This window comes from Acanthopagrus latus, chromosome 19, assembly GCF_904848185.1.
Source record: "Acanthopagrus latus isolate v.2019 chromosome 19, fAcaLat1.1, whole genome shotgun sequence".
Taxonomy (NCBI): Eukaryota; Metazoa; Chordata; class Actinopteri; order Spariformes; family Sparidae; genus Acanthopagrus; species Acanthopagrus latus.
In genome coordinates, this window is record NC_051057.1 from 19188070 (window position 1) to 19213962 (window position 25893).

The window sequence follows — 25893 nt, forward strand, 5'->3', positions numbered from 1 at the left end:
ACATTTTCAATTTGGTTTATAATTATAATATTTACATTATCTTGTCTTTAGGCCTGTTGTTAACTGTATTGTGATTATTGTTATTGTTATTATTATTATTGTTTTTTTTATTATTATTAACTTATGTATTGCCTATTTGCAATGAAAGAGGTTTTTTTCTCATTTTAATATACAACATTTTATTGTTAGCATTATTGTTATTATAAGATTATTATCAGTTTAAATGCTAATTTAATTTACTTTTTACTTTTACCATATTTGAACTTATTTTTGTATATCGGCCTATAAAAGCCCATCTATAATCTATTTATATGAATATTTTCTGAAATTAAAAAAAAGTACTGTTAATAGCTGTTTTAGTTTAAATTCCCTTTAGACAATAAAAGCAATTATTTGTAATCTAGAAGTCAACCCACATAATGCATTAAAACAGGAAAATGAACCACATCTGTATGAATGACAGGTGACCTGTGTGTCATTTCTTGCAGTGTGCAGTGACTTGTTTCTCTTAGTCATCGATCCGTCCCATAAACACGTCGATAATTACCGCTCGCGCTGCTGATCGACTCCTTGTACTTTCCTTTCCTTCGTTAAACCCTCGGCGTCTCCGCGCGGAGGGAATCCCGGCCGCTGATTGGCCGGCGCTGGTTTTGCGACGTCATAGAGAATCCTCGGTATAACTGAGCGGCGGAGCGGATCAGAGGTTCAAACCCGGAGACCAGCACGTGTCGAGGACGGAAGGAAATAATAATATGGTGAGTTTATTTCATGTAACTTCGCTGTCAGGACATTAAAAAAGTTTTGTTTCTGGTGAGTTTGATTCTCTGTCTGTGTGAGTTTATTGTGAAGTTGTGCAGCAACTTCACACCTGCAGCCAATCACGAATTAAGTTTTTTAGTGAAATAATCGATCGTGTTGTTGAAAAATCAACACCAGAGGCTCCAAGAGCTGAAGATGTCACACGGATCAAGGTTCAATCAGAGTGTTTGTCATTTAAAAAAAAAAAAAAAAAAAAAAAAGATTTCAACAACTTGCAGCTGGTTGATTTTCTTGTCAGCTCAAATTTCAACACAACATAATGTAACTTTTTATTGTTTTAATTTCTGACTTTATTAGCTGAGAGGAAAGACAGACTGAATGATAGAGAACAAGTCCAGACAAGATTTGGGGATGTTGTGGTTTATAGTCGACACGTTTTTACCCACAAGACCATAACGTCATCCAGTTACTGTATTTGACATAATCTGATGTTAAATGAAAGGATTTTATATTAGGATTAGGATTTATTTTAGTATATTTTAATTTATTTCTACACCTATTTGTTATTTTCATTTTTTTGTATCTTTGTTATTTTTTGTCTCTCGTCTTTGGTTTGTTCCAAATGCTTCCTTGTATCTGTAACATATTAGTTTATTAATTCAAATGAATATTGATGTGTTTATTATATTATTAATGATGTCTGGAACACGAGTTTCCCTTTAAAACAGTAACAATTAAACATACAAGGAGCTTTTAACTGGTCATGAAACACTCTCAGTTTTATACTAATGCATCTTTATGACTTATACAAGCAAACAGGACCATCAGTGATAATATTTTTCATTTCCATCGGATGTTAATTATTTTAACTTCGACCAGCAAAACGTTAGCGAACAACTAGTTTATAACGTAGCCTTTAGCTTTGACCTTGCTGCCCATCTGTATCTTGCAATTCGGCTTATTTATACAAAGACATAACGTTACTGAAAATGTTGATAACTTCAGGTTTAGCCCAACAAGATTACTACTAAAAAGCCACCAAATCTGTTAGCTGTCGACTTAAAAGTCTCCTTGATCCAAGATCTTTACCTCTTTTGACCACAGGGGGCGCCAGAATCAACAAAAACTGAAAGCTCTTTGGTCGACCATGAGAATAACACTGAATTTAATGCAGGCTGTTATGTGTAATTCGTGTCCGTCTGTGTGTTTTACAGTCATTAGATGAAAACACAATGGACAGACCTCCTGTGGAGCGATCACAGGCCGGCGAATCCGTCAGAAAACTGACCTACAGACTGTATCCGTCCCTGCCGAACGTAGACAGGTAAGCCTTATTATTTACATTGTTGGTGCTTTAACTGCACAATATGAAAGACTTTTAGCAGAAAACGTTCAAAAATGACCCAAATCTGTCAGCGAAATGTGAAGAAATGACAGTTTTGGACATCCATGTAGTGTTTTACACTGAAGTTAGCATGCTAACCGGCTAGCTCAGGCTGGAAAACCTCTTGCTAGCTGCGCGGCTAACCGAGCTAACGAGTCATGGACATATAAACAGAATACAGTTATATATTGGTGATATGCTGCCCCTGTTTGTTGGTAATATTCTTACGTATTGCAACTTTTTTTTAATTTAAGGATCCAACAAATGTGAACCTTTTGCAATGTTTTCCTAGGTATGACATTTGTGTGGCGGACCCCTCCAGTGGAGAGAAGCCCTGCACGGCTGCAGTTCATCGCCCCGACCCTCAGGTACTGATCACAGTTTGCAACACTGGAAGATCCGTCTGACGGAACAGCGCTCACTCCCATGCTGTCACCGTGTGAATCCCTGACCGCAAGGAAGTGACCACGTTCCTTTTGTTACTGGAAACACTCTAGAGTAAAAAAAAAAAAAAAATCCAAAAATATGTAAAGGGAAGTCAGTGAATGTGGTCGGATTTCATCATTGCCCGTGCGGCACATTTTAATAGTTCCTCTTTTTTTTTTGTCTGTTACAGTCGGAAGCTGGCAGCGCCGACGTCAGACTGAAAGCCCAGATTCTTATCTTGGAGGAGCAAAGGCGAGAGGTGAGCACATTTCAGAACTGAGATTCATAATCATCCCCAAACAACCCGGACCTTTCCGTACTGAAACACTTTCTCTCTTTCACTCAGCTTCTGTCGATTAACGAGAAATGGGCCAAAGAGTACCGAACCATGACACAGTACTACAAAAACAAGGTGAGGAAGGGAAACAAGTCACTATCTCACGTATTTTGTTTTGTTTTGTTTTGTTTGATTGCTTCACTGAAATGTGTTTTCGTCAACGCTCAGGTTCAGAATCTAAAAGCACTACTGCAACACGCCCACTGTGAGGAGGAGACGTGTGAAGACAGGGAAAAGATCACATTCAACAAGAAAGTGAAAGATAAAGAGAGCACACAGGTGAATGAACGAAGCCACGTTTTGATCCCAGAGAGACAGTGAAGGCATTTTGATGTTTTCAGTCTGTCTAATAATTTGATCCTCTCGCAGACCAGAGATGCTGACGTGAGCTCCGCGGTGCTAAAAGCTGAAAACGAGACGAAAGAGCTGCTCGCGCAAAACAGGAGTCTGACCCGAAAGTGGGAGCATCAGCAGGAGGAGATCAGACGGCTGAACAAGGTGAGTCGAGGGAACGAAAAGGTTTCCACATCAGAGCGAAGGAGTTTCGAGTGTCTGTTCCCTGCTACAACAGCGGGATCATGGTTGTTTTCATGTGTTTTCAGGCTCTAGACGAGGCACTTCAGACTGCTCGACCTCTCGAGGCGAGCAGTGAAACACTACATGACGTCTGGAAACATCAGGTGAGCTTTGGCCATCAGAATGGAATCATACATCTGCGTGTAACATCTGAGGTGTAAATTTATGTTAAATATGGAGGGACAGACTGGAGATACTTAGCTTAGCTTAGCACAGGTGGGAAAACCCACTTGGCAGCACTTTTAAAGCTTAACAGGGAGAACATGGCGTAAAACTTGAAAGGTGCGATATGAAAGAATCAGCCACTCCTCAAATATATACTTAAAACCAATAGGGGGCAGCATATCACCAGAGTAACCGTTAGCCAGTTAGCTCAGTTAGCCGTGCAGCTAGCAGCACTACTTTGGAGTTTGGAGCACTAGCGGAATGTTTATATTTCAGGGCAAGCTGGTCATCTTTTTTAATTCCTGAATTTGTAGATAATTTCTGTCTGAGTCATGTCAAATGTCTTTTCATCCACACTGGTGGTTGCTTAACAGTGAAGACATCAACTCCCATCATGCTATGCCTCATCATGACATCATCAAACTATGACTTTTGTTTATCGTTGTTTTGATCGAGAGACCCCCTAGCAACAGAAATGTTGTATTTGTGTTCCAGTAATACAACAAGTGCATAGAAGAAGTGACACAGAAATGCCTACGAAACAAAGAATTACTGTTTTTACTTGATTTTTGGGCAGATTAAACAAAGAACATATAAAATGTTGGTTACTGAGCATTTGTTGGTGACAGGTGGCTTTATTTTTTTACCTTCAGACAGAGCTAGGCTAGCTATTTCCCTCTGTTTTCATTCTTTGCGCTAAGCTAAGCTAAATGTCTGCTTCATCTTGAGCACACAGGCATGAGAAGTGATACCAATCCTCTCATCTAACTCTTGGGAGGAAAGCAAGGAAGGAGATTTTCTCAAAAACATTATATCGTGTTTCCTTGTTTCAGGCGGAAGTCTACAAGGAAGACTTTCTGAAGGAGCGGAAGGACAGGGAGAAGCTGAAGGAGAAGTATCTGGAGCTGGAGAAGAAGTACAGAAAGGTCCACAGTGAGCTACGTGGCCTCAAACCTCAGGTACGAATATAAACCATACGGCGTTTATATGTTTGTACTCTGCCATGTTTACTACAGTAGATATAGAATGAAGGCACAAAGATTTGACTGCTGTGTCTCTGGTTTTCTTCCAGGTGGTTAAGACTCGGCCGCCACAGCCTGCACCTGAATGCACCTGCACAAATCGAGACTGGGAGGACCGCCCGGTGAACCAGAACCACATGCAGCTACACAGACGATAACACACCGTGAAAGACCGCCGCCTCCCCCTTCGCTGTTTGTGTGATAATGTAATGTTGCACTTTATGGAAGTCTCAGATCGGAGCTCATTTTTAGGACGTGTTAACAACATCGAGGAACTGAGCTCCTCTGCAGGCTCAGCCTCAGGTCGTGATGAGGCCGGTCCACCAGTCCACGCCCGCTAGGTGACCTGTGTGGAAGAGGCAACCACACATAAAAAACCAAAACACTTGACGAGCCCGTGGAGGACGAGGAGAGCAGCCAAGAGTGAAATAAAACACCCGTTGCGTGCAAAGTCTGCAGCTCTTCCTCTTTTCGACACACAAGTCCCTCGGGAGATATCAGTTACTGCCCAGCCCCAAACACTATTGACACGGCTCGCACTTATCAAAAGCAACGCAACATGAACGAGGGATCTTCCTGTTTTCTAGTACCTGTAAGCAGTGTGCCCACTACAAAAGGAGGATCCGAGGGGGGAAAAAAAAGAAAAGAAAAGCAAAGCAGCACTGTAGTGTTGTTTGCTTTGACAGAAGTGGTTCCACTGTGCATCCCAGCTGAACACTGAAACACACACAGACACACACCTGCATCTGTCAGGAGGAAGAGAAACAACTCTGGTGGCTCTGCAGAAGTTGTTTCTGATTTATTATAAAGTAGGTTGACCTCTGTGATGCACAGAGACGAGCCAAGTGTCTGTGTTCAGTCAGTATCAGTTCATTTGCACCTGAAGCCTGTCAAAGAGGAAATATAAAGGGCTGCTGGAGCAGAAGAAAAAGTATGTAAATATATATAACTATATAGTATATTTTACAGTGTATTTATGAATGTTTGAATGAATCTTTTGGCACATATTTACCCAGTTTCTTCTTTATTTATCATTAAAATAAAGCATTGATAGTTCATGTGTGTTGACTCTGAGTTGCAGATAAAGTGGTTGTTGTGTTTAACACGGGAGGGAGAGAACACATCCGTCTTCATCCCTCTTGATATCTGAAGCTGCAAGACTGGAAATATTGTATTATCAGTGTTTTAGCTTATATACTGTCATGACTTGGATCTGGATCATTGTAACAACAGGTGTTCTTTCTGGCAGTGACCAAATCAGTGCACATTACCTGGTCAGATGCATGTTCATTTTCATCGTCTATAGTCCTAGTCAGTTAGTGCTAGAGTACTGCAAGCAATGAGCAAGCAAACAAACAAACCCGTGCATACATACATACAAGTTTTGTGAGGGTTTTCCTGTGAGAGCATCCATCCAAACTCTTGAATTCATCACTCTTATCAGCGCAGGAAGTTCCTGGTTCATTTAAAAACTTCCTCCAGTGACACCCGAGAGACAATCTTCAACCAGGATGGTCAAATGTAACTTTCACACTGTCACTTGATGAGCAGCAGCCCTGGTAAATAAACACAAATCTACAACCTCTGGGGACCTCTAGTGGCAGAAAGAAGCCGGTGCAGCAACTGACTTCTCTCGTATCTCGACACTTCACCTCAATTTTTGAAATATAAAAGCCTGAAATTCAACCCAGTACAGATCCAAAGTATAATAATAACTTTAACTTAATCCCCACCATTCATGAGCAGTATGTATATAAACAGCAGCCTGCAAGAAGGCAACAATCAAAAACAGGTGGTGATGGTTTCCCACAGCCTGATTCTGGTGAACAACACTGACAAATAATCTCTAGTAAAGACAAACCCAAGTCTCCCTGGGCAGCAGCAATGGGTCTGTACAGGAACAGGGAACCTAAATAAAGAAGGAGGGCCATTACGTCACTGAATCTGGCTTTGGAGCCCGACTGTGGTGCCGGTTGAATTGAAGTCAATGGGAGACGAATCGAGAAACACATTAAAACCCAACACAACTATGTCGTATGAAAGAAACGCGGTTGAAATGTTTTTCCTTTCCTAACACACGTGTAGGAAAAGCTTCTGTTTGCGCTGCTGTTTTCGGTGTAAGTGCAGTCTCATCAGTTGGAACCTTCCTCATTCCACCAGAATATCATCAGCCACGTCCGGAAATCAGTTGTTGACCTACTCTCTGACGTTTGTTCCTTTATTCTGTGGAAGAGCTTCTTCACCAGCGGTCGCATGACGTAGATACGTTACGTGAGATACGCGTCTCCCGTAGACTTCAACACAACCGGAACCACAATCTGGCCTCAAAGCGTCGCTCGGTGACGCAATGACCCTGCCCCTCCTTTTTTAGGTTTTTTGTGCAGAAACAGGAAATATAACCTCAGAAATAATCACTTTAAACTGCCTTTAATCTACACAATCTTATAACCAAAGTGCCAGTTCAGCCGATGGAGGAAGCACCTTTGCAACAAACACATTTTAGTTCCTTAAAGGTAAATAAAAAAATCATCCCTTGGTATTTTTTGGTTGTACTGAACGAGCAGGTTTAGATTCTTGAAGACTGTGGTGAGGGTTTCAGTAACACACTCAGCTGCGGAGGAGGAATTTTTTTGAAGAAATTTATTGGCACAGTTATAGCAGCAATGTGTTCTTGTCTAATTTTGATCCCGTAACAGTTTGGTTTCTGTTTGGCAGTAAAAAAAAAAGAAAAAGAAAAAAAAAAAAAAAACACACAAAAAAAAGACAAATCTTCCGTCTAATGGTGACACTTTGAGCTCAGTTGAAATGATTGTCAGCACAATTGCGTAAAGTGCACATGCACACAACATGGAAACAAGGAAAGTGAAACTGAGAAACTGCTGGAGTTGCTGCGTTGGAGCTACATTCCTAGTGGTTTAGTCTGAAGATACTTGCTGTTTATAAATAGATGCAGTAATGTATGATAATGGTTATGTTTCAGGGCCTTAAGGAGGTGAAAACAAAATATATTACAATGCTTTTAAATGGTAACACAGCTGTACCCAGTGCTCATGTTGTTACATCGTGACGTTGAAGGGAAAAGTAAGATGCTGAGATTCTGCACGTCTCTGCCTTTGTACAGATAAATATGTTAAATACATTCTGTGGAAGTATTTTCAAAGGACAGCATTAACAGCCACCAAGCGGATTTAAAAAGACAGAATCTGGCCAGTATTGCACCACCAGCGCTCAACTGGTTCTGACACATCGGCCGCTCCACTCTGCCAACTCCATAGCAGGAATATTAGAACATCCACTTGTCAGAGGACCGGTCCAACAGCTCCCCCACCCCACCCCACCCCACCCCCGCCGTCTCAGTAGAAAGCGGGGTTTGTGTGCTCGATGACGCAGCGCCGGCAGTGGCGTCGAACGAACCGCAGAGCCTCTGGCGACACCTCGCAGTCCTGCACGTTGAGCAGCTGCAGCTCGCAGCAGTTGGCTGCCAGAGCTTTGAGTCCTCTGCCCGTGACGCTCTCGCACGCTCTGAGGCTCACTCGCCTCAGGCCTTGGCAGTACATGGCCAGCTGCTCCAGCCCGCTGTCTGACACCAGCGGGCACTTCCCCACGTCCAGAGACTTGAGTCTGGGGCAGCTCCTGGCCAAGTGGCTCAGGCCGTGGTCTGTCAGCCCCTCGCAACCCCTCGCGTTCAAGTAGCGCAGTCTCGGGCAGTAGCGCGCCACGTAGCGCATGCCCACGTCAGTGATGCGGGTGCAGTGGGCCACGCTCAGGTAGCGCAGGCAGCCCTCCAGGCGGGCCACCTCGCGCAGGCCGAAGTCCCCCACCAGGCGGCAGTCGCTGAGACTAAGCTCCCTGATTGAAGGGCAGTGGAGGGACAGGTGGCGCAAGGCCTCATCCGTCAGTCTGGTGCAGCGGCGCAGATACAGATGTGTCAGGCGCGGGCAGTGGGAGGCGATAGTTCGCAAACCCTCGTCCTCGAGGGAAAAACAATCAGTCATGTCCAGGAAGTGGATGGAGATCTGCTGGCCGTGCAGAGGGGACAGCTGGAGGGAGGCCTCCTGGGTGAGGCTGATGCAGGTCACCTTGGAGCAGCCTGGAGGGAGAGCAAGCAGAGATTAGAGAGTTTTGATTTAAAGGACAGTGACACAGATTTTGCTTGTTGAAAATCATTCTTCTTGTTTATAAAGTTAGACATCCATTTGCTCTGCGCTTCTAATTTAATGTGTGGAGGAAGAAACCAAGCAAGTCACGTAGAGACTGATTTACACATTCATAGTAAGTTCTGTTACGTCGCGTCAATATTGCAACGAACTGCAGTCAAATCTTTGGAGTCCATTAAAGTATGCACCCCAGACGAACTCTCTGGATCTGTGCAGAGAGTCGGCTCGAGGGCCCTGGTGGACTGGATGAACTGTGGGTTTGGACTGAACTCAGCTCTTGCAGACTTCCCACAGATGCATCCGCAAAGTCTGCAGGTCTGCAAGAGCCGGGTAGTCATCCAGACATTTGGACGCAGCCCCGGATAAATCAAAAGAGCGTTTTCCAAAAGTAATGCTCTTTTTAACAATGTAATATGATTTAATAATAAAGTAATTCCCTGTTTGAATTACTGGTTGAGTACAGTGATGTTTGGCTCAGCCTAATGTTAATAAATCTCCAAATCCGAAGCTGATTTCTAACCGAAAAGACTGTAATGCACTTTATTAGATGAAGTCAGACCACTAAAGCCTGATATTAGCCTCAGATACAAACATTTTCATGAGGCATAGACGGTGTATTTACATTACAAGTGTTCAGTATTCAGGTGGCAAATATGAACAATTGGAATGATGAAAGCATGCCGAACAAGTTTCATGAAGTTGGGATTCAGTTTTTTTGCTTCCTGTTTTATTTTGTAAGGTTCATCTTTGTTTGTCATGTTGTGTTCCTTCCTGTCTTCGCTTTCTGTCCCTCCACTGTGATTGTCCTGATGTCCTGCGTTCTTGTGTTTCATCTCCCTTTCTGTCCGATTATTTCTCTGTTTCTACTTGTTTTTTTTTTGGTTCTTGGTTTTTCCTTCTACCCGACTTCCCCATTTTGCCACCTGGCCTCTGTTTTAATCAGCTGTTCAGTGTTATTATCAACCACATGAGGGCGCCAGAGTAAAACCTGCTCTGTTTGACTCCCAGCACGCAATTGTTTGAGTGCAAACAACTCCATGAAAACCCCAAATTGTGGTCATGGAAAGAAATCAAAGGCTGACGTCCTTAGCAGTTAGCAAAATACGACTTTGATTTCATTATTTTGTGCCTTTCAAATAAAAGCCAAAAGGTTTTTAAAGGGCTATTTTTACAACAAAGGCTTTTCTTCCTGGTGCTAATGGTGCAGACGTTGCCCTGCCACCGGACTCCTGTCCAAGTCAATGTTATTTGTGTCACTTCCTTAATGAAAGCAGCAGACCGCTCTCCTTACTCACGTTGAGGTAAGTCTCGGCTAAAGAAAGCCTTTCTTCTCCCACATGGGAGCTCAAGGTTGGCAGAGCTTCTCCTCCTCCTCTAATGATTCTACCAGCTCTGACTGGGAGAGACTGAGATGAGGAATTCTTTGAGGTAGAGCCACACATGTGCCTTCATAAAAGTGAGTCAGCCTGCCGTGACATCAAGGTAAGGTGGCTTTGATCACTTGTAATGGAATATGAAAAGTACCTGAGAGGTTCAGGTGTTCCAGGTTGGGGCATCGCGACACCACCTCGAACACGGCGTCGTTGGAGATGTTGTAACAGCCGGCGACCTCCAGGCGGCGCAGCTCCGGGCAGCACTGAGCCACCACGTGCAGCCCGCGGTCGGTGAGCCTCTTGCAGCCGTTCACCATCACCGTCTCCAGGGTCAGGCACACGTTCGGGGTGTCCTGGCAGAGCCGGTGGGTGAGCACCCTGATGGCTCGGTCGACGTGAAGCAGCTCCCCCGTCAGGCGCACGGTGCCCCACAGCCTCGGATCCCACGCCAGGTTGTACCACCGCCGACACACGCGAGCGCAGCGGCACAGCTGATTGGTGGAGAGGTGGGAGAAGATCTGCAGGAGGGTGTGGTCGGGGAGGAGGTCGATGGGGGCGTGGTGGTGGCTTTTCGACTGGCGGGAGCGCGTGTGGGTGCCGGGTTGAGGGTGGACCACGGCGACGGTCTCGGCGGGGGCGGAGGAGGAGGAAGAGGAGTTGGTTTCATGGCCGTTGCTGGAGAGGGCGGGTGAGGAGAGGGAGGAGGACTTGGAGGGGAGGATGAGACCGGGGCTGGGGGTGCTCAGAGTCCGTGTGCTGGAGTCTAAACCTGGAGAAAAGGAGGGAGATGTGAGAAGAAGAGAAAAAAGGAGGAGAGAATTAGTATATGAAGACCAAAAGAAAGTTCAGTAATTCATACTTTTTAGACTCGTGACCCTTTAAAACCGAGAAATGCAGAGGTAAAACTATGTACGTCTGGCTTCCTCAGCTGTTTGTTTTCTTATTTTCAATCTTTTCCTTCATCTTGCGACCAATCAGATTTATCTTTCTGGAGGTTCTGACCCTCAAACCTTTTCTCACGCATGCCTTAAACGATCTGACATGCCTGCAGTTGTTTTTGAACATGACCTGGTTTAATGTCATCTGATTGGAGAAAAAAAATACTGTGAAATCATCCTTTTTCTTACTTTTACAAACAGAGCAAGAGTTTTGCAGATCGGAAACAGATTGGCAAAACTCCTCATCTGGAAGAGAAAAGACTGTAATATTGCTCTTTTTTTTTTCATTTTCGTTCATTTGAAGAAAAAAATAAGGTTTATTAAATCTGAAAGTTGGTTTCAAGCATTAAGTCTTTTACTTTGAAGTCTCATGCTTCTTCACAGCAATAAGTAGCGCAGAAATTGGACCTTAGCTTTTTGTCTTAGACTGTAGAAACTTTTCAAGCGTGTCATCAATACTTCCAAGGAATAAATTTGCAATGAATACTGTGATCTTTCCTTAATGTGACTCATGCACTTTTAATTTCCTACATTACCCCGAATGACTTTTACCCTTAAAGACTGAACTGTGATGTGTGGAGAGAGCAGTTCATGTTGATCCAGTTGGTAAGTTACCATAAACGAAGAGTTTCCGTGAGACATGAGACAGACTGAAGAAATAATGGTTGAAATTGAAGCAGAGTGGCTGAAACATTTTAAAGAAAAAAGTGTTTAGGCAGAACAGATTTCATTCAAGGGAAACTTAAAGGTGCAACATACTCAAATTCATAATCAGAACAAATAGGGCAGCATATCGCTAGAATGACTGCTAACTGCAGCTAACTGTTAGCTCGGTCAGCTAGCAGTCCGGATCATGGGATCTTTGGACCAGCGCGGGCTAGCTGGTTAGCATGCTAACTTGAGAAGTTGCTTCATAATGGCATAACTGGTATTTATTCACATTCTGTGGATATTATTAGTTTATTATATGTAAATTCTTACTTATTGCAACTTTAAAGTGCCAAAGGCCAGACTGGGGTCACATTACAATAACACAGTATCCTCCACTTCCCATAATGCAACCCTGCAGCATCTTCTCATTCGACACACCCTGCCTGGTGAATGCCAATATCTTTCGAACTCCGTGCCCTCAGTTCCTAATGCAGGCTTTCTGTGAAAAAAAAAAAAAACTCAAGTCTCCGAGCCCAAGCTGAGATAACCCTTGGGTTATTTTCCCAAGACTCGTCAAAGCTCCCTTCAGAGCCACAGAAGACATCACACAGCTGTTTTCACGGGCCGACTCGAACTCCCCTCGAAAAGAGCTCTCCACTGATGAGATGAGATGCAGCAGAGCGAGAGGTATGTCTCTTTTACTTCAAGTAAAACCCGGAGCCTACACCACCCACAATGTGGTTCAATGAGATTTAAGTGTGTTGTGCCAGTACTAGCTACTGTAGTCTTGACCTTCTAGCCTCAAGTAGCGGAGAAGCGGACTACAGAGGTGTGGTAAGCCCACTTCTTTCAAACTTTGAAACCCTGGATTGTTTTCATATTTAGACTTGTAGTCTTGAGACACAACCAATGCTGAATTCAGCAACATTTGCTCTCATCAAATTGCATGCAGAAGATACACCGGACTCCAGTTTTTTGCGTGCAAGTGATATGCCAATCCTTCCCATTAACCTTTGTGAAGAGCAGATCTGGTGCCGTAATGTTTAGGGTAATAACGGTCGCAGTTTGGTCGGGTTTAGGCAACAAAAGAAGTTGGTTAGGTTTAGGAAGACGTGTCATCACATACATGATGCAAGTTAAATATTTCATGTCTGTTTATTTACAGATAAAAGTTCAAACGAGACATGAACGACAGTCTCCTGTGTTCAAGTCCTTTGTTTGTTGGACCCATCTATGAACACCAACCTCCAGCCTACTTGGACTTTCTAACTCTTTATACAACCAAATCTCAACAGAACTTAATGGGAATGATTAAAGCATCTGGGCTGATGGAGTAATTCTTCCCAAGAAATGTAAAAATCCACTTTAACCAGAAAACTGATGTTGATGTGTTGGATTCATGGATCTATCAAGAAAACCTGGATACAGCGTTGGAGATGGCACTGTTCATTACTATAAAAGCTGCTCGGTGGTTCATGAGGCCAAAGAAGCTTGAGTTCCCGGGTATGGAAATACTTCTGTCTTGTGGGCCCATAGAGACTTCCATCGACCGAGCTGGCTAACTTGGACAGGGATGAATGATTCAATCTTGCGGCTCTTCTGGTCTCTCCAAATTTTATCGAACCGAATCGATCACATAATGACAGTGAAACGAGTCATTTCATGGAGGTTTTGAGGCTCATTTTACAGCTGCTTTCTTTCAAAATGTAAGCTTATGGGAAAACGTCTTTTTGGGCCCCAGTGTCTCATGTGACAATGGAATTACACGGTTTGGCCACCATGAACGTTGGCTTCAAATCCTGGCGCTCTTCTTGAGGGCTTGGTTAAATTGGTGGAATGCCCCTTAAAAAGCATCATGGCAGCACTGTGGACACTGGTCTCCCTTTCTTGTCTATGATTCATTTCTTTCTGTATAAATCTTCAGTGACGTGTTGCATCTTTAAGGACTACATCTTTACCGTTGCTGTTTTCGATCACTGAAACTCATTTATTCCATTAATTTCCACCATGTTTATGTTGGATTTGACATACTGTCACTTTACATTATCCAGTTATTTGTGAGGATAAGAAAAAGCCAAGAAAGTTGAGTCTGAAAGTGCAGGGTTCATCGTGGTGGTGCCAAAGCCACACCAGCTTTTATCATCAATGAAGAGGAGTTTCCATGGATCCCGTTATCATGTTTTTCGGATGTTGGGGGAAAAAATGTGTCACATTTATCTTCCAGGCGCTTCGGGCAGCGGTCACATGGCCTCCTCATCAGATGAACTGTATCTTCAAAGAGACCAGCTGAGGATTTTGGTGCTGCGGCTGACAATGTAGTGTTATCCCAGTGTAAACACTGAGGCCCTCCTGACAGATGTGCGCTGATTGCCGCCACGTCTGAAGACGCAGCTGCGAGGAGCGCTGGCTGGATCCCATCACCGTGGCGTGAGACGGCAGAGCCCTCCGCCTCGTAAGCCGGGGCGTCGGATCTGATTCCAGGGCTCGAGCCATCACACTGGGACACTGAGTGCTCTTCTCTGATGCTATCTGAGCGTCTTCGTAACCCCTCCAGCTCGGACTGATAGTCATCACTAAAAGCATTTCAAGTAGTCACGAGAATGATGTCACTTACAGATGTCCAACTGTGAGTCGGGGCAAAATGTGATCTTTTAAAATCAAGACAATCTGTCTGTTTGAGACTAATAGTGAGGTGATGATGAGGGAAAGTTGAGATTGAATTAATCTCTATTTTCAAATTTCGCCTTCAAAGAAAATACATTAATATGAATCAAAACTATTCTGGAGACTATAATTCCAGAAGCAATAACAGATATATCAGTTTTCAGCTATTTTCTTATGGATTCAATATTAAATGTGCATGTTTTACTCTGAAAGAACATCCAGGAACTTTTATTGGAACTGAGGAACCTTCCTGTTGTTTCCAGAAGGAAATATGTCACAACCATCTTGATCACTGATCCCTTTTCACCTTTTCAAGGAACTTTTTCAGGAACTCAAAAACTTTGTCCACCTTTGGATTGCTGAAATCTTTTAGTTTTTATTCCCGCACCGTATGTCCGAGTACCTTAAATTTACTGATCTTCTTGTCAAACAAAAGCCTCACGTGTGGAGTTCATTCAGATGTAGAGAAAACCTGAACCTGCTGAGTTTGAATAAATATTGCTGAACACGGCTGATTTGTAAAGCAGAAGAACCCTATAGAATCAATTAATCTTTAAATAAACTCTCATCTCTGGGATCAACAGAGTTTTATTCTAAACTGACATGAAGACTGATATAAAGACACTAAATAGTTATGGGAAGTCAATGAATCGTTGCTGTTTTTCTTCAGTGAGTCCAACGAAACTTATAGAAAGTGAAATGTGTAAATCTTAATCTAAACTCTTACTATTAAACTGTCTTGGACACAACAGAAAAAACTCTAAATGTCCCTTTTTGAGTGGTTGCTAGTTTGTGGTTCGTATCCCTGAAATAGTCTTAAAGTGCTTAAGTGTTTGATTGATGGCAGTGGAATTAGCAGTGTTGGACATTGGCTGACTGGTTGAACACAATTCTTTAGCGTCTGAGGGTATTTCAGACAAGCTGTTGTTGTCACTAGCATCAATGTCAGGACTTTGGGTGTGAATATCTGGTAATGTTATAGAGGTTTAAACGAAGCAACCCGCTTTTCTGTTGTCACAATGCTGTGCTCATGCTCTGGTTAGGTTCAAGCACAAAACCACTTGGCTTTGTGTTTGGAAAGACCATGTTTTGGCTTAAAATGCCGATTTTGTTTGCCACAAACAGCGCTGGAAATTGTCCCGAGGTCTCCTTAATAATATCCAGTGATGTCGAGCTTACAAATATTGAAAACCCAGTCTTGAACTGTGGTCAGTGGCTTGGCAACACTATCCCCACCACCTCTTGATACGTGAGCCAGGTCATAAACACGTAACATGAACGTTATATTACGCGTACTGTAGAAATGTAAATATGGCATGTATGACATGTACAAATGTGAACATATCAGTGGTTTGCAGGAACATTTGCCAACATTTTATCCTGATGACTGGGCCAAACAAAGCTCATTTCCCAGCAGTGAGATGAAGAAATAGAGGCAGGATAGTGAGAGCAGCTAAAATTGAGAATTGTTTCAGCGTTTTAATGTGCAAAACAATGGAAAAAGTCACTCAGCAGATCTTCTACATTTTGCTAAGATATATTAAGCTAATTATGTTTGATCGGTATTGAACCAGACAGAAAGTGTTGGGTCAAAGCTGTGGTTATGTGTATTCAACATGCATTTCTAGTCCAAGTTGTGCAGACTGAACCACAGTTGAACCGATGTTGGTTAATAGGTGCTTCAGGACCGACAGTCAGCTGCTTCAACACACTGTATGTCTGCATCAACATGACAAATGGACAGCATCCTGTCATGTCATGTGGATTTGTGTGCAGGGACTGACAGCTGGGCAGTGACAGCATCCTTACGACTGTCCCGCGGATCTGTATTCCAGACCCTGGCTCGGTTCCGCCTCTGATGATATCCACAGACTCGTCCTCTCGGGAACATGTCCACAGATTCACGGCTACCTGAAAAAAAAACGCCCTCTCGTGCGCCTTAAAAGTCTCACTCGCGTCCAAATTCGAGCAAAACAAAGCGTGTTGCTGAGCATGAAAAAGCTCTGCGTGTTAATCAAACTCATATCATTTAGCTGATGGACGACGCTGGGATTTAATCATTCTTGTGGGATACAGTTGACCGCAGTTTGGGTTTAGTGCATCACGCTCTCCTGGGTGGTCTGCCTCTGATTAGTTAACCTTTAAATGTGTAGGATCATTTTCTTGAGGTCATCGAGCTTATTTTGGCCTGTGTTCTTCAGCTTCATACGAAGGATTTAATGGTCTGAAGTCATTATAAACACCTCATCTATTTCAAATTTCACACACCTGTCCAAATATGTCGTGACAATAGCGGTGCGGGGCTTTTTATGTTTATTCAAGTACACTGCAAATATTGCGAGATTCCTGAGTTAATACCAAGTGATTGTGGATTTATCAGACATGCCAGGAACCGCACACTACGCAACACAGAGCTATACAAACAAATGGAAATACGTTTATTTATGCTGGTTCTATTCAATTTTTTCATTAAATAATAAGTATACTAACTAAGTAGACACACCTCCAACAGTTCCCCTTTTTCATCAAGATCCAAGCTGAGAAATTAAAGAAAATGTTGATAAATGACATGTCTCACAATGTTATAGAAAGTAAGGAAAACATTACTGGATCCGTCCCTTCATCCAGATCCACACCAAAAGATAACTGGATCTGTTCTGAGCTGAGGCTCATCCTCCATCCAAGTTTTGAAGAAATCTGTTCTGTAGATTTTACGTCATCCAGCCGACAAACCAACCAACCAACAAATGGACATGGCTGAAAAGATAACCTCCTTGATGTAATGATATAAGCTTGGGTTGGTTAGGCTACTGTCGCCTTTCAACCAATACTGATACTGGAACTGGTTCTTGGAATTCAGTACCTCTTACAAACACGTTATTATTTAAGTTTGTCCCGGTTGTTCCTCAGGTTAGAGGTGTTGTCCTGGTCAGCTTTGTATTTCGCATTACAAATATTGCAGGGAGTGATGCCCTGACTCTCGTTAGCTGAAATGCGCTCTCAGCTACCGATATTTGGCACTGATTAAAAATAAATCTGCAGTCATTAGTATGTCATTCGAGTTCAGTACCCAACCCGGTTTGTGACATCACTAGAAAAAATAGTCTTTGTCGTGCAAAAATCCCCACATCCAGCAGAAGATCAGATTTTCCACAGGGCCATGTGCAGACACATTTCTTGAGTCATTAGTTTTAATGGATGAGGGAGGCGTTCCCTTTGTTGTCCGAGTCCAAACTAATACGTTCAGAAGACAAACTCATCCGCCACCGGCTCAGGAGAAACTTCCAAATGCTGTAATTACATGTGTCACTGATCAGAAGAGCGCTCCAAGCCCGGAGAAACACAGTGCTACTAATTAAACTACAACCACCCCCGTCCCTCCTCTCACTTCCACACAGCTGGTGGGAGAAGTTAAATGAAGACAGCTTTCAGGATTCTCAGTGGGTTCTGGATACACAGCACCTGGGCCTCTTTAAGGACGTGTAAGTGTTATCCATCTATGTTGTCGAGCATCTGTTTATGCAATCATCGCCGAGTATCGATGCTGTACACACAATAAGAACTGTTTGACGTCCAGACAATGATTTTATCACCAAAATATTCACTCTTCTGACAGATTTTCACACTTCATCCCCGCTACAAGTGAAATAACTTTTCCATTTGGCTTCCGAGGAACCTCAACCAGGTTTTCAGCGTGTGTGAAGCTTTCTGTCTGATGCATCTGCAATCCAAATTTTCTCGTTTTCTCACTCGCAAGGACGTGTTTCAAGGCCAACCAGCCTATATAAAGAGCAGTGGAGTTAAGACAGAAAACGTATGAATGCGAAATGGTTGCCAGATGAAGCGCACTACTGTAACCTAATGAGGAATAAACACAATTCATCAGGCGCAGAAAGTATATAATCATTCCTGAGAAGGCTGAAATCCTCAAATCTGGAATCACATTTTACAGTGACGTGCATCCTCCCCTACTAAATTTCACTTGAATGAAACACTAACACATGCAGTCTAACTCTCAGTGTAGTTGTACAGTGCATAACTTAAAAATTAAAACTAGCTTTTCTCAACTAATACTCCAAACAACAGTAGTAAAAGTTCACTCTTGACCTTATAAAACAGAAGTTTGAAGAAAAACAAGCCTACTGTCACTGTAATAACTTTATTAGGTGTTCTCAACTGTATCACCATGGAATTGGCCCTTGAGTTATGACTGTTTAGTCTACTCCAATTTCTACTGCTATCCCAAAGAGCAACTCCTCAACTTTGCTATTATGAGTGATTAGACCTTACGCACATGGAAGCCATTTTCCTGTGATGTCACACGTTGGAAGGTGATGAGGTCACGCTGCTGTTTGAGTTCACGAGAGGAGACATCAGCCACCGTCTGTCACGATGTTGGCCGTAGCAGTCGGGGTTATTTTTGTGTTGTTGTTTGTTTCCCATCTCCTTCCTCCCTCACCTGCTCCTGCCCCTTGTGTGTGTGTGTGTGTGTGTATGTGTGTTCGTGGGCGTGGCCTCTGGTTCCTGATGCACCTGCAAATCATCAGCTCATCACCTCCGTCTATAAAACCCTGCTCTCTGCGGCACTCCAGCGTCAGATTGTTCCATCACGTGTGTGGTGATTATACGTGTGCTCTTGTTAACCTCAGAGTATTCTGAGTTTTCTTCCCAGAGTTTTCTAGCATTTAGTTTTGGCTCCATATGTCTTCCTGGAATCCTTCCTCATTGCCACCAGACCACTTCATCCAGCCTGCTTGCCCTGCTTGCTCACAGCATCTCAATTTGTTTGATTGAATAAACACATTTGGACTGATCTCTCATCCCTGGTCTGACAAAAATCTCAGCCCTAACTTCGAAGTCTCAAAAGCCAACTTGATGATTGATTTTTATGTACGTGGCTTTTGAGATGATACAACGTGCTCAATTTCTTGCTCTGTTTATCAGCATGTTTTTTTTTTTGGTGCAGCTGACGCAGCGTCTCTTTCCTTCTGAATGCTGATTTGGACGTTAGTTATCATGGCAACAGTGAAAGCATTCAGCTCAGCCTCAATTCCCAAGGTCAATAATGAACTTCATGCTTAACTTACAAGCCAGCAGACATGAGAAGGCCACAATCATAAGAGCTACTGAGCTTGCATGTCAACAGATCTATCTATGACTCTATTCTGCTAATGAGGACCACCTGATGCAAGCGAAAGCTCCAGAAGACGCTAATAAGTGCACCTTGAGTTCGCAGCGCGCAGCACGGAGCATTAAACCCTCTCGTATCTCTCAGTTATGGCTAAATTCTCCGTAAGTCAACCAGCGGTGTCGTGTTTTATATCTCTGCATCGCTACAAACCTATCATTAACAGAACAAATACCATGCAGCTGTTACGCTGCTCTTGAAGGCAGCGTGAGTGCAGATGGTGGAAGATTCAGTTTGGTTTAGGAAATCAAAGGAGAAACAGTGGAACATCTGGTCTTTACCCTGGACAAAGAACAACGGAGCAGTGGTGAAATGAAAGAGAAACTCATGCATTTTGAATGCACATATAGCCGCAGCGGAGCATAGTTGGCTGAAATCATTTGCCACTAATACCCAAATCTACGCTGATCCACAGCAGTGCCGCAGCAGGATCCCATTAACATCAGCTCAGCCTTCCTTCTGAGGCACATCTGGAACGCGCTTTGAAACCAGAAGTTCAATGTAAATCAATTGAAGTGATCACTGCAAAGACAAGATGCCTGCGTGATGAAGCGGCGCAGCTGGATGTTTCGGAGCGATGTCGCCCTGATGACAAAAACCTGATGAACTTTTTGAAGACAAAAAAAAAAAAAAAAGCAGCGCACAAAAACAGATTTCGGGGGAATCATTTGAGGGCCTCTTAAAGAAAAATACGGGCAAGAGGAAAAGAAAGAGGGAAGATAAATTGGCAAAAGAGCTTGCAGACTTTACCAGAGACAGAGACAAGTGCACAGGCAGGGTCAATCCAGACTCTGACGCAGCCTGGTCATAAACTAAAGCTATAGGGATTCTTTTCAGGATCTTGCAGCGCTGTGAAGCTCTGCTAAGACCCCGTCTGGAGCTCGCAGGATTATTACTGCTGCATCTGGCAGAACAGACCAATCCATTACCTCAATGCCATTAGCCCTGTGACATGTTCCTGCTCCGCTCTGCAAGCTTCGCCGTGCTCCGCCCTGCCAAGACCGTGACAGGGCGGTGTGTTGTGCATGCGAGTAGGAATCAGAGATGCTCATTTCCTGGTCAGGAAATCAAATCCACATCAATACAAGAGGGGGCTAAGTGTAAAAAGAAAAAAGTTGAAGTAAGTATCAGCTAATGAAAAGCAACCAGGCAGCAGGGATTTGACTGAAAGAGATTTAAAAGCACGACTGATTTATCGGCGCTAAACGGCTACGTGCTCCAGTGTTTTAAAGGGAAACATCCGACTGAGAGAGAGAGAGAACTCCTGGGATAGAAAACATCTGTCTGTCTTGGGTTTTATTGAATACATGGAAGTTGATATTACGGTACAGTGTGGCGGCTGGGCTATCAGCAAAGCCTTCACTACAGGAAGGTCTTGCGTCACTGGACAACCTGAAAGACAATAGGGCCCCGCTGGTTCCTTTACAATGTGCACACTTGGACAGGAAACAGACTCCTTAACTCCACACAAATCCCCCCAAAAACTCCACTACTTCTGCACTGCAGCTATTCTCACACTCACTCAGTCTGGAAGAATCCCCTTTGAAGGTCGTGCACCGACAGACTCGGGGATGCGTGCGCCAAGAACTATAACGTGTCATTCTTCGCGACACGAATGATTTCCTCAGGGGAGTTTTCTGCCTCTTTTTAAGCCCTTCTGTCAGCTCGAAAGACACAAACGTCTCCACACTCTGCCCTCGTCACTTTATAAATCCTCGGCTGAGGAGGACAGCAGACACTCATATCTTAAAGCCAAGATTCACAGGCGTGATCGACTCAAAGGCAGTCCTTCAAAATAAAAAAAATGAGCGTTTCAGTGCGACTATTCATCACAGCATGGATTTTTCCAGGACAGAGACGACAGTTCAGATCCAAAAGCAATTTGGTATTGTGCAAAAAATATTCAAAGTGATGTCACTTTTTACAGGTTGTTAAATCACGATGTCAGAGATTGGGGCGTCACGGTACGAGAATCACGTGCATGAAATGTCCTTTCTGGCAGGAGCGTAAGAGGAGGGCTGGAGCGCGGAGTGACAGTCGTGTTAAATGACTGAGGGTAACGTTGGCTACGCACAGCACGGAGAAGAGCTGCACATCAGACAGGAATGGAAAAGCGAGCTCTGGCCTAAACGGTTGATTTGGTCGTGATGAGGAGCAAATGTAGTGATCTCATGTGGTTGAAGCAACAGAACAAGGGAAGTGCTGGAACTTCTGCGGTTTTAAACTTCTGACCAAAAAAAAAAAAAAAAAAAAAGGCTTCACTTTAACTTCAGAAAGAGGTTGTTTTGTCTCAAGTGGCAGAAGTGCTGAAACAGTCCTCAGAAAGGTTATTTCTTTAAGAAGAAGGTACAAAAACATGACAAAATCCTGATGAAGTATTCTTTTATTTGATGCGGTTTGTAGTGACTTGAAAGGAGTCATCTGAAATCTGAAGAAATACATTTAATCATCAGGCGTTAGATGAGAATGAGACGTCTGATGCCACTTTCATGCCTTTACGCTTACGTTAGCATTGAACTGGAAGACGCTAAAACAGCACGGCTCTGTCCAAAGGTTAAAAAGCGCCACGTAAAACCACCATTTGACACTTTATGGCCTTTTTGGCAAGTCAGGAGCCATCTTGGAAACGTCCACGGGCAGCTATTTTTGACCAGTAGACTGGAAAAAGCGAAATGTAGAAATAGCTAGCATGGTCCTGTTTGGATATAGCGGTTAGCCTGGCAGCTACAGTTATTCTCTGACGACATGCAGATTAGCTTAATTTTGCTGGGCCACTTTTAAACTTTGACTCCTACTCGGTGATTCTGTGTTTTCAGTATTCATTAATGGCTTCACCGCTAAAACATCCAGGTTCAATCTAGGACACGACACGTATGATGTTCCTGGATGAGGCCCGAAGTCAAAATCTGCACCGTGGCGAAGGCCGAAGGTTTGACAACTAAAACAAATGACTTTTGAGAGCGATGTTTTCTTCTTCGTACTCAAGAGCCACAAATTCGAACTCACGCTGGTTGTTTAAAAAACGAGGAGACCCTTTCAAGAACACTGTCTACTTTTTTCCCTTCATTTTCGTGCCATTGCAGCTTCAGCCACAACTGACACTTCCCAGCTTACGTAATGAAACGAACCACAGAATGAAAAAGAAAGGAAAGGGGAGGGGAAGTCCGATGTGTCAGTTCAGCTGGTTCACAACTGTAGTCACATTGCCACATAAAAGTCCGGAGGCCCAGGTGTATCGCTGTGAAAACATCGCTCGCCAGCCAACAATCTTAAAGGGAGCAAGCGTGCGTCTTCGGCCAGGTGGCGTCTTTCCCAGCTGCTGTCAAACGTGCTCCTGTAGTACGACTGAAAAATGTGACCCTGTTGAAGAAAATGGCAAACGCATTCAAAACAACAGGGCCGGTTCTTCCTCCCTGAGACTCTGGGGGGGGAACGAGAAGACGGAGCCGTAATCAGAGAAGAGTTATGAGATGGAGCTCGCTGAACTGCCTTTCCTTCACTTCCCCTCCTCCTCCTTCGCCTTAACTGCTTTCACTTGTTTTCTTTTTCTTTTTTCGCCGCCTTGTTCTGTGCCTTTTCGCTCAGATTTCCTGGCCCTGGGAGCGGTGGAGGGGAAAGGGGAGGAGCGAGGACAGCTGATGGAGAAAATCTGGGGAAAATAGCTTTGGCATTCTTTGCCTCTCTGTGTTCTCTCTTTTACGTAGACAATTTCCAGTGAGGTCTAGAAGTAAAAAAGCGCTGATATTTCTCAGTCCAATTGCTCCGGGCTTGTTGAAAAAAAGTCTTAAAATAACCGCAGGCTGCTGCTTCGTGTCCGCTAACTTAAAATGGAGAAAAAGAGACGGCTTTTTCCAAACGTCTTGAGGCCGTTCACTCCTGTGCACAAAATCAGAACAATCTGTAAACTGTATCCTGTAAATCCTCCATAAGATAGTTGATCGCTCGCCAAATATTTCCCTCCAGATGCTTCATCATCTAAACAGGCGTCTCTCCGCCTGTGTGAGAACAAATGCAGCATCGAGTTTCACCAAATCTTCAAAAAAGATAAATTGGTCACAACACCTCGTGGGTTTTTAGCCCAGAGTTGTACTTGGCTTAAAAGATATACCACCGTAATGTAACCGCCGACGAATGATGAAAAATAAAATGACGCCACAACAACTTAAATCTTCTCCCTCCCTGCAGCGGCACACGCAAACACCTCGCAGCAGCCTCCTTCGCGTTGAAACACTATATATCTGCTAAGGTAAACACAAGTAAATGGGTCATCAGCGCGTGAGGTTGGTTTACAGACCGAGTGTGAGCGATTTGTTGCCTTTGGGAGGGCAAAAATATGAACATGCTGGAGACTTTCTGTGGGCTGTTTAGACTGCACGGCTGACCCCTCGCGCTGCCTCCACAACAGCTAAGTGGGAGTGCTGCACTATGACTGATCAGTTCTGGGAGGGCGTGTTGCCATAATAGAATTATACCAAGGTCTGTCAGTACAAACATTAAGACAGACTGATTGGAAACACCCACACGGGAGCGCAGAACACTTAATTTGCAAAGACTATCTCCGCTGTCAAATGAAGGTAGTGCAGTAAAAAAGTACAGTATGTCTCTGAAATGTGGTGGAGTTGATGTATTAGTAGTACATGTACCTCAAACTTGCACAAGTTAGTACGTTTTTGAGCACCACCTTATGTCGACAACATTTTTCAGCTCATGCATATGTGCATCGTTGCCGAAATTGAATATCTTATAGCATCTTTTTCATCACTGCTTTGTAAACATTACAGAAATAACACTCAAAGTCCCTATATACACTCAGTAATTACTCGCTGGAAACAAAGCTAATGTCAGTAAAATAAATATTTGTACTGGCATCGCAGTGCGGAGTGAGTGACGAGCGCAGACATTTAGTCGGTGTAAGTATATCCTCCTGATTACTGCAGCACAATCTGACAAATTCTCAAGTCTTTACACTGACGTAATGTACCAGTGGATGTCGAACGATGTCCAAGCTACACAAAATGCATACAGGTCCTCCTCGGCCGAGCTGTTACGTTAGCTAGCCTCTCGTCTGTGAGTCGATTCGAGCTTGTGTTTATGTGTTTACGATTTTGGGGTTGAGCTGTCCCTTTTTTAAATTACTCTTTCTGCTCAATAAACCATAAAAAAAAAAACAACAACAAGTCCTTCAGATTAAATGACAAAATCCGCCTATTGTCTGTGTTACAAATATTTGGCTACAAAATAAACCAGTTTGATGATGTGACAGTGCTCTTGAGTTTCGGGTTCAGGGAACAATCATGGTTTTGGGTTAAAGTAAATACTCTGTTATGGCTGAGGAAACATCGTAGCTTGAATCGAAACGCACCCTTTTCGACGTGCAATGTTTTGAATACACGAGTTCTCATTGCCATGTTTAAATTCTAACACGCTAATCTCTGCGTCAGAGATCCGACATGAAGAATTAGTTTTCTCCCATTATTAATATTTATTACCACAAAGTCTAATCCTGGCATTTACTCTTTCTACAGTGACCTTATGCAGAAAACAGAGACGTGTAAAGAAGCAGAATATGGAAAAATGCATATAAATCACGTCGTGTTTACTGTGTTATCTTTTACTACGGTGCTTTCTGGCGTGGAGGGACTAGACTAAGATTTTCCCCCCCTCGCTGTTATCACTTGTTTCTTTGGTCCTTGGCAGACAGAAAAGGAAGTCAGCATGTTCATTGTTCCCACCGTTCCCTGTTTCCCAGCTACCTTCCTGGTGCCATTATAAATGGGTGAAGGAGCTGACCCCGAAGCATGGCTGTTTTGACACGATCAACGCCCCTGTGGGTCTGCGTTACATCAGCGGCTAAAGCTTGGCACGGCCTCCAGCTGATACAGGAGGATCAAAACCGGTGTTTTAAGAGTTACGATGCGCAGGCCCAACATCTCAGGGTGTTGTCGGCTGAGCTCCTGCCATGTCTGAGCCACATTCCTACGGTACCCTGAGTTTGGGCCGTGCCAAAGCAAACCCCTGAGGCCCAGACAGGGTCACAGTGTAACCCCTGCTGGGAGATACTCAGTTTCATCCCACAGGAAGGATTTACTGTCCAGGACTTTGCCTTTCAGTCTGCAGCTAATAAGCAACTCAACTGGGTCAGGCCACCGCAAGCCCGTCTAAATAATAAATGAAAACAGAGACGCGTCGAAAAAGTTGCCAGATGACTGCCCGACTCGGTTTGTTCTCAGTAGGAGAATGAGTGTAACTTCCT

General features: G+C 43.6%; 2 protein-coding genes across 2 annotated transcripts in view; one reads left to right on the top strand and one right to left on the bottom strand.

Moving 5' to 3' along the window:
* Positions 1-286: 286 nt before the first annotated feature.
* On the top strand, positions 287-5729 carry LOC119009142 (TNFAIP3-interacting protein 1-like). The gene is made up of 10 exons (XM_037080178.1): positions 287-755; positions 1974-2083; positions 2436-2511; positions 2760-2828; positions 2916-2981; positions 3075-3185; positions 3276-3404; positions 3509-3586; positions 4481-4606; positions 4720-5729. The coding sequence occupies exons 1-10, from the start codon at positions 753-755 to the stop codon at positions 4825-4827; spliced, it is 876 nt and encodes a 291-aa protein (XP_036936073.1). The 5' UTR covers positions 287-752; the 3' UTR covers positions 4828-5729.
* A 1461-nt stretch (positions 5730-7190) lies between these two features.
* The window catches only part of LOC119009159 (F-box/LRR-repeat protein 7-like), a 30298-nt gene continuing 11595 nt past the window's right edge, over positions 7191-25893 (bottom strand). Inside the window, exons 3-4 of the mRNA XM_037080194.1 lie at positions 10351-10968; positions 7191-8759 (exon numbers count right to left, since the gene is read on the bottom strand). Of these exons, the coding sequence (XP_036936089.1) occupies positions 8023-8759; positions 10351-10968 (1355 nt within the window). The 3' untranslated portion in view covers positions 7191-8022. The remainder of the gene's footprint in view (positions 8760-10350; positions 10969-25893) is intronic.